Source organism: Pieris napi, chromosome 1 (genome assembly GCF_905475465.1).
Source record: "Pieris napi chromosome 1, ilPieNapi1.2, whole genome shotgun sequence".
Lineage (NCBI taxonomy): Eukaryota > Metazoa > Arthropoda > Insecta > Lepidoptera > Pieridae > Pieris > Pieris napi.
The window spans coordinates 259868-269281 of NC_062234.1; the positions used below are offsets into that span (position 1 = coordinate 259868).

A 9414-nucleotide genomic window follows, 5' to 3' on the forward strand; every position below is an offset into this window, starting at 1 on the left:
TTGTTTTTATTAATGACAAAGTTATGACTGCGGTTTTTAAATATGTGCTATAGCAATAGTAATTATAATAATATATCTCAAGAAAAATCGTTAAACGTGTTCTTTGTGAGCTGTCTCATTCACACACATCAAGTGATTTAACTTAGTTTGTTCTTGATCTTAGGTAGTTATAATTTTCCCACCATTGCAAGGGTAGACCTAGGAATAGAGGCCGCTCCCAATTACAATTTGGAGTTAAATTGTGTCAGCTAAAAGTTTTAGCTGTTTTAGTTTTAGGGTTTAGGGTTTTAGCCTAAAACCCTCATATCAAAATTGTTGATGTCAAACCTCATGTGCAAAAACTAATTTAGACTAATTTTAGTCAAATATGCATGACCCTAAAAACAATAAAAAGTAATAAATAGTATTGTATTAATTTCATTTACTTCCATTATTATATTTCTGCATATTCATATACTAAGAAAAAAATATGTTATACTTATTACTTAATGTATAAATCTAACAATCTAAACACGAAAAAGGGCGATCGTATACGTTTTGGTAGTATATTAGTTAGTACAACGATATCCAGGTAGCGCTAGTGCTCTACATTGTCGAGTCTTGAATCTTTATCCTATATTATATAATGCATTCTTTTTTTTTCTTTTTTTTTTTATTCTATGCTTGGTGGCAGACGGCAGTTGGCGCAATTGACACTTGGCAGTTGGCAGTAAAATCATAAATGTTAATTAGTCAAACAATGTGTGCAACTGTCAGTGTGACCAGATTTAGTAGATTTCTACTTTTTTGGTAGATTTTGAGGTACTGTCAACAGAATTTAGTATGTAAAAATTATTTGGTATATTTGAGTAGAATTCACGCTTTTCAGTTATTCTAGTACTTTTTTTTGGTATATCGAATAAAAGCGAGGTATTCCTCTTTCATCGATTGGATTATAACTATTTAATGTTCATTCTTTTCGTTACCATTCGTGCCGTGAGCATAGAGTGTGATGTGGGAATTCCTTTATTGAGAATTTAAATAATCGAGTTTAAAATGAAACATAAATACCTATACACAAGGATATCGCAATGAATAGTAGCAAGATCCCTTATTTAAAGTTGGTTATGTAAATCTACAAAATTTTACGTTATTTTTCAAAGTGATCAGACCCTTATTCATAAAATTGAAACTGACATACAAAATATGATGAGTTCCATTTTGAGTTGCTTTATGAAGATAAATTATATAAAAACTACTCCGCTGCAGTCAATAGATCTGACAGAAGTATGTTCAAGTTAATGGACTCAAAATTGCTTTATGACAATGTTACCCAACATAAAGACGAAAAATCTTTACTTTAAGTATCATTTTATACATTTTTGTTTAATTATATTTTTATTAAGAATTTAATTAAAAAAAAAAAACTTGGTTTCTTTTAAATTAAATTCTTATTTTTATTATTCTATCGTTTTATCAAGAAAACATTCATGTTTTACGTTGTAACACAACAGCAAAAAAGTATAATAGATTTACTCATTCCTTTCGGTAGAATTCAGTAGTTTTTAACCTCCACAAGCAGTAGATTCGTCAATTAAAATCTGGTCACACTGGCAACTGTGCAATGTGCATTCCCTCATCCCTGCTCGATTCCTAATTCCCATACTCTTACAAAACGTACAAATTGAAATTACAAATTCTTCACGTTTACAAATTCTAATTGTTCACGTTAGTGGGTCACACGAATAAGTTAGAAATACTGAACAATAATAAAACACCTGGTGATTTAGAAAACCTGTGTTTAGACTTTAAACGGTTAATCAAAATGCCGTTGCCACCCGCTTTAGCAGCTCGTCTCGCTAAGCGTGGAATTTTAAGTGCAAATAAGACTGATCAACACACAATACATGCTAGTGAAGAGATCATAGCCGAAGATTATGATAACAGACCGGAAGAGTCAACGCTAAAAGAAAACTACTGGGAAGGCATTGAAGGAGTTAACGTTGATCCAATTAAAGGGCACAAAGGTTGTCCCAATAAGAGTAATATTTACCATGAATGTTCAAAGTTCTGTGTTAAAACCTGGAAACAAGGTAAAGTTACGCCAAGTGAAAATTATTTAGAAAACAAGCGTAAACTCTTAGAACTGTGGCCTCTGCCAGTAGGATGGGAGGAAATTTATGATGAAGGAACAGGATATTACTATTTCTGGAATTTACATAATAATTTGGTGTCATGGTTACCACCTTCTCATCCTCGAGCTTTTCCTAGTGAGAGTGCAGCCCATTTAAGAGAAGAAAGATTGTTGAAAGAAGGTGATGAAAGTGACGACAGCAGTGACACGTCAGATCAAGAAGTGCCCCAAAAACTCAAAAAGGAAAGAAAGATTAATAGAAAAGAACAGGAGCGCAATATTGTTCATCATAGAGATAAGAAAAAACATAGAGTTAAAGATAACGATTTGGATCCAATGGATCCTGCGGCTTACTCTGACATCCCCCGTGGAAACTGGACTGCTGGATTGGATGCTCATGCTAAGACCGGAGTCGACACCACAGCTTCTGGTTGCTTATATCAAATGAGGCCCTATCCAGCACCTGGTGCTATACTTGCTGCAAATGCTCAAAAAAGTTTACCTTCCCCAACTTACAATTAAAGAATTTAAATTTCATAAACTGTTAATATATAATGTATGTAGTTGTGGTTACCTACACTTAATAACTAAAAATATAAATTTTTATGTTTGCACAATGTAAAATAAAACAAGAAGTCATTGATATATTTTATTTACAAAAAAAACAATCTTTCTTATTAATATCTTATAGCCACAAAGTATGCAGAATTTAATATTGTTATTAAATGCAACATACAGTATAGAGAAATTAATAGTAACAGTTTCTTTGTACATGTTTTTCAGCATCCAGGAGAGTACAATGAAACTGCTAAAATTGGTAAAAGTCTTTCATCAAGTTATAAATCTTGATGAATTAGCAAATTGTTTCAAATGAATGTGTTAAGTTATTACAGCAAGGTTTTTGTTGTTCTTTGAGCAACTCATTACTCTTTACCGAGTAGTTAGTTCCGTTCCGTTTCCACATATCCCCTAACTAAACATGAGTGCAAGAGGACGGTTGCACTGTGGCTATTGGACCTCAACTATGAGGAAACAGAAAAAATGCTGACAATAATTAAATAGTTGAGTTTAGAGTTGATTTTTAGTATAATAGTTTTAGCTTTAATAGACTAACACTTAAGTAATAAAATATAAAACATACACAGACACACACACATACACATAATTTACACATACACACATACCCCATCTGGTTTCCTCTATATAGCATATATTGTAATGTATTGTATTGTATCTTCTGTCAATCCGAAGTAGTGGAGGCCTGATGACCTGTAACACAGGTACTCTTAGTTCTTACCTTTGTCAGGCATCAGTCTCACACAGACTTGCTTTTTCCATTAACAGAAGTGAGAATATAACTGTCACTTGCCTATGTTCTAAGTTTAAGTTTTTGTGAGAAAAATAAAAAAATAAAATAGTTAGTAGCTTATTATTAGAATAATTACATATTTTGAAAATAATGACACATTTTCAAATTAATTAACACAAATTTATTAAAAGAATGATAAAAATTAATATTTCAACCTCATAATTATGATAGTGATAAAATTAATTAGTTAACCAAATTTCATATACATACAACAAGCTGTGGTAGTCACAGCGTATTCACTCACTTTAATTTGTGGCTTGTGTTGCAAAGCGAAATGCGTACTTGATTGAATCCTCCTCTCTCTCAACATCCTCCAAAATATTCTTATTTCATTGAACTATACAAATACTTGTGATGAATAACGTATGTGGAAACTTATTTATACCTGTTTATAATACACGAGCAGTGTTGGCCTAGTGGCTTCAGCGTGCGACTCTCATACCTGAGGTCGTAGGTTCGATCCACGGCTGCGCACCAATGGACGTTCTTTCTATGTGCGCATTTAACATTTGCTCGAACGGTGAAGGAAAACATCGTGAGGAAACCGACACATCTTAGACCCAAAAAGTCGATGGCGTGACGTGTCAGGCACTGGAGGCTGATCACCTACTTGCCTATTAGTCCATTGAAATGTTACAATTTGAGGGCCAAACTTAACATTTGTTAGAGGACGCAATTTTATTTATGGGACCTGTAGGGGGGGGTCAATACAAGCTTAACCTCAAGTTTGTGGGGTTGGCGTGCTTGTCCCCCGGCCGCCATCTTGGAAAAAGGGGTCCAAAAACCACGTTTTTGGCTATATCTTCTAAACTATCCATCGTACATAAAACTTGTAAAGACACATTTTGTAGCAAATCGCTGTGCCTACAATTATGTCTATGTAACTTTTTATCATAAATCCAAAATTCAAAAAGTTATAAGTAAAAAAGTGAACATATTTCCTATTTCTAAAGTTGACTAGGTGCGTCAATGCTCATGACAAGCCGATCAAAACAGCAGTTTTACCTTACTTTTAAGATCTCTCGTTTATTTTAAACAAATTTTCTAAATAATTTTTTTTTTATTCCTACAATTTTACTTATTGTTATTCCTAGTAGGCCTATTCCACAGACAACTTGCTGATATATAAGGTGACGAATTTGCTTTACGTTACCTGTAGTGGCTGTGAAACTGTATCAATAAGTATCTATAACTACCACATATGGACACAATACCGAAGTTCCTGGGGCAATTCGAAAATTCTATAAAATTAAAAAACACGTTTTTGTAATGCTTTTCTAAGATTTATATCAATTTTTCTTTGAGACATTTTATTTCATCACACCAACGGCCTTTTGGCCTTCTTTCCATCTCTTTTGTATCTTGCGAAGCTTTTCGCCTTGTACCTGGCTTTAATCGCCCAAATCTTTTGGTAAAATATCATTATAACTTCAGAGAATGAATGTCATTTCTTGGACATCATTTTTATATTCAGGCTTTTTTATAATTTATTTTGATATTGGCAGGGCTTACAAGTTTCTCCGAGTATGGAACATAGGAAGGGTGTTACACCTCCTCGTGTAACCCAAAACATGTCCGTTTGCTGTACCTACAATCATAAAGCTGGTTATCCACTATGTTCGCGAACCTCTTGCGCTCCTGCAACGGCTCCACATAGTAGATACCTTCGCGCTCCGCACGCTGACGGTTTTTGGGCGAACACAAAGGGGAGCAGCATGTTCGTGCACGCGAGCAAGATATCACGTCAAGTGCGTACGTATCGTATATCACGCTCCGTGCTCGGTTATTACGGAGTGGTCCGAAGAAAAAGGTTTGACTCTAATCGAGTTGTACCGAAATTATACTGTGCTGTGGGATCCCAGGACGAGAATTTCAAAAATAAAAAAAATTAAAAGAAGACGCCTGGGTGGAAATCGGAAGAGATATTGGACATATTGGGGCAAATATGAAAAGAATAAATGAGAATTCTGAACGCGTACCATCTCCATCAGAGTGGTTGCAGGAGCGCGGAGCGCAAGAGGTTTGCGAACATACCTAGTGGATACCCAGCTTAATATAAACAATCGTGGGTGTCTTAGGGTTTTTAACATGGTATTAATCATTGTCCAAATAAATATGCTAATTATATTAAAAAAGGATTTAATTTAGTACTAACTCGACCTTGAAATCTTTGGTTTCAACGAGTATTATCAATATCAAATAATGCCGCAGTAAAATAATGATCAACCAAATGAATGCGAGTAAAATACGTGGAACAGCCAGTATATGAATAATATAATCTACTAATTTCACCTATACATAGTTTCATTAGCCAATATTTAAAAAAATTTAATACCATATTTAATAAATGTTGTAACAATTTTAGTATAGTAACAAAATTTACTTAATTCGATACATGCGTTAACCTTCCAGTCGCATACCGCCGTCCAACGGTCACGTCTTATAATTTTTATTTATTCTGATTAAATTTGCATTTCAAACGACATGAATGTTTTTATTAATTAAAACCATTAACCTACTAACCATTTTATATATATTAAAAAGTAATTTTATATCGATTTATTTATCAAATTATTGAATACGCTAGTCGCTAGAGCTAGTTATGTAACCTAACATTAGTTAAGTATCATATAGGTGTATATACATTCTACTAATTAACAGCCTTTAATTTTAACTAAACGGCGCCGTTTAACTAACGGCCTGAAAGATATTCAGCCGTAGCGTTTGTTACAACATTTCATAAACTGGCTGGATAATGCTTAGGCCATTGGTACGATAGAGTCATTATTTGGCAGAAATACAAGATAAACATACTTATGACATAGAAAATATATTCTTTTAGAATGAAATTGCTTGAGTCAAATTCACATTATTATTATTGTTTTCCGTTGTACTTGTTGTTTTTCATTAAATTTAGGAAAACACCATTAAAGTTATGGTTTGCCGACGCCATATTGACAGTTTGAAAGGTTTCGTTTCAAGTTTGAGAAAGTGGAATTAAATTTAAATTAACAGACAACAGGCTATGCAAGTAATGAAACGTGATCGATCCAAGTCATTTGCCTAGCTGTCTTATCAACTGGCTGTACATCTTTCAGGCCGCTAGTTAAACGGCTAGGCTGTTAATTGAACGCCTAATTAAGCCGATATATATATAAAATATTAATATTTAAAAGCGTAAACAATCATCTCACACTTGAAGCCAAGATGAACCCTTTAGTTTTTACCACACTCATAAATTGTAATTTAACATTCTCGTTTCCGATAATGTCCAATAACATAAGTGTCACTTAGATTTACGAACTCTTCAATAAGTCAAGTTAGTTTTTGTTAGCCTCGCAACCCCACTACCCCTAATGTTATCTTAGTTATAAGCTCATGTTTTAAACAATTAGTTGTTACCGAGCTTCAAACAAAGTATTTGATTTGAACATATTCATATACCTAACAACCGCCACCGAACTTAATTCGCTTAAAGAACTTTATATGGCACAGGAGGCAAGCGAGCAGGACTACTACGCCGGGATATGTGGCCAATCTCTGAGGGAAAGGTACGCTCTTTTCTTGAAGGCCTAAGTCGAAGGGGTTCAGAAAAACCACTACTGGCAGCTGGATCCACAAAGATGTGGTGCGCAGCAGAAAGGACCTTAAAAACTGCTATGATATGGCACGACAGGCATCGAGGTGAAAAGGATAGAATTTTACATTCTGTCTTTTTCGTTGATTGACGCTTAAATGTCATTGCTTGTGGCGGCGACCATGCGTCGGGTTGTCTCTCTCCCTAAAATATGGCGAGGGGACCGATGGGTGGCCATGCGTCATACTCGTGAACGGCTACTTGTAGTGACTGGTCGTACTTGAATGTGTGATCAGTGATGTGGTGTGGTGTATGCGGTGATGTTAGTTGTTTTGACTATGTATTTGCGTGTTGTTCTCACGAGAATGTAAGTGCGTGCTCCTATTTCACCATGCCTCCTGCTGATAGAGGACAAATCTTTGTTTTTAATTTATTCTATTATTATTTATTACTTAATGGGGCATCCACACGCTGGCTGTTTGTCACAAACACCGCAAACAGCAAACGAAGTACCAAACACCAACCACAATCACCCAACACAAACAGCCATCCACATGCTTGGCGAACGTTCATAACATTCCGAATCGGCAAACATGGCGGACGACGAGCTTGTGGCAGCTATTACTTTCGGGTTGACATATTTTTATTATAAATTAAAGCAAGAGAAAGAAAAAAGGAAAAAAAGAAGAAAGTAAAGACGATGGTTGATGATTAAAATACATAGAAATCGTACAAGGTACTGCTTTAGACCTATTTTAATTTTACTTAAAAGTTTTTATTCGTTTCAGACAATTTATAGAAGAAAAATTTAATGAGCTCATTTTGATAAGCCTCCAAAATGTCAAAATCGTAGGTGCTGACCAATCAGACATTTTTTACGCTTTGCGCGCCTACGAAAAAGTGTATCAAGTAAATACGTCCGCCTCCCGCAAGCTCGCGCGCATACTGATCGCAGCCAAACGTGTGGATACGTAGCAAACTGTTTGCCAAACATCCTTTGATCTGGCAAGATAAACCGACACCGATGCCGAACACTGCCCAACACAAACACAAACAGGCAAACAACGACAAACACCCATCCACACGTCCGTGTTTGCTGTTTGCCATTGTTTGGCAAGCGTGTGGATGGGGCTTTAGATGTCATGTGGAACATGGTGTAATGGCTGCAGCTCCTTACAAACGTCGTGTAAAACAAAAAACTTGGTAAAAAAAAAGAGTGGCGGAGAGGTAATTAATTCTTAAAAGGCCGGCAACGCACTCGCGAGCCCTCTGGCATTGAAAGTGTCCATGGGCGGCGGTATCACTTAACATCAGGTGAGCTTCCTGCCCGTTTGTCCCCCGTTCTATAAAAAAAAAATGCCAGCCTTGCGATTCTGTCTCACTTTTCGAACTGTGAGTTACAGAATCGCAAGGCTGTTCTCTCTTCCGTTCTACGCCCTTGATTTGAGAACTGGCAGTAAATGTAAAGTTGGAAGCATTTAATGTATATTTCTTTTTTGACGTTCATAAGTGTGTGTTACCTACATGAATAAATGATATTTTACTTTTTATGGAATTCAGCCGCAGGCCTAATAATTCTTCAGAAATTTGACTCCCCATGATATATTCGGTAAACGATGCAGTGGGAACCAAAACCTCCACGCAAAGCCGATGGATCAAGCCGAATGAAGAGCAGGATCATCATATTATGTATGTGATATATTCAAGGAGCTTCTACTGGGGAGCTACCGCCCCGCCCGAGCCAGCTTGTGACGCATTTACCTTGAGTTGTTAATCGCACATTGTTACTAGTAATTAATCTTTTGAGCAAAAAAATGTTTCATTTAACGCAAATATATGTTAATTTATCGAAAAAAAATGTAATTTTCAATTAACTCCGTCTTTGTATTATGCTAAATAATGATAATTTAGTGATAATTCAATTAAATTCGAAAAAGTGACATCGTAAAATTATCGTCCGTAAACCGAATTTTTTTAAGCACTTGTAGGACACACCAATACAAATTGATACTGGGGTTCGCTTATAGCATAACTGCCTTTAACAGGATGACATACCTACTGGAGGCACACTTAGCGCTAAAACCTACAATCACTGCGATGGCTCAACAATGATAACAAAATACGCGCAAAGGATTCCCCGCTATTAGCCTATCTATTAGGATATGCGAGTATATAATATACAACTTTTCGACCTTCGACATTGGAGCCATCCTTGCACCCCAAAATAATAGCTTTATTATATACATCAAGTCCTATTCTATCATTTTTATCTATTTACTAAGTTAATACCTAGCTTAAGTTCCTAGTGGTGTGATGTAAAGATAAACTATACACTGGGGAGTGTAAAATAAAAAA

The 9414-nt window shown here is 35.5% G+C and overlaps 1 protein-coding gene across 1 annotated transcript; it reads left to right on the forward strand.

Moving 5' to 3' along the window:
* The first annotated feature begins 1583 nt into the window (after positions 1-1583).
* LOC125052298 (polyglutamine-binding protein 1) lies at positions 1584-3534 on the forward strand. The gene has a single exon (XM_047653051.1). It carries the CDS (start codon positions 1805-1807, stop codon positions 2633-2635), a length of 831 nt encoding a protein of 276 aa, XP_047509007.1. The 5' UTR covers positions 1584-1804; the 3' UTR covers positions 2636-3534.
* Positions 3535-9414: the final 5880 nt, after the last annotated feature.

Coding starts and splice junctions, on each gene's coding strand:
- LOC125052298 (XM_047653051.1), top strand. CDS start 1,805: ATGCCGTTGCCACCCGCTTTAGCAGCTCGTCTCGCTAAGCGTGGAATT.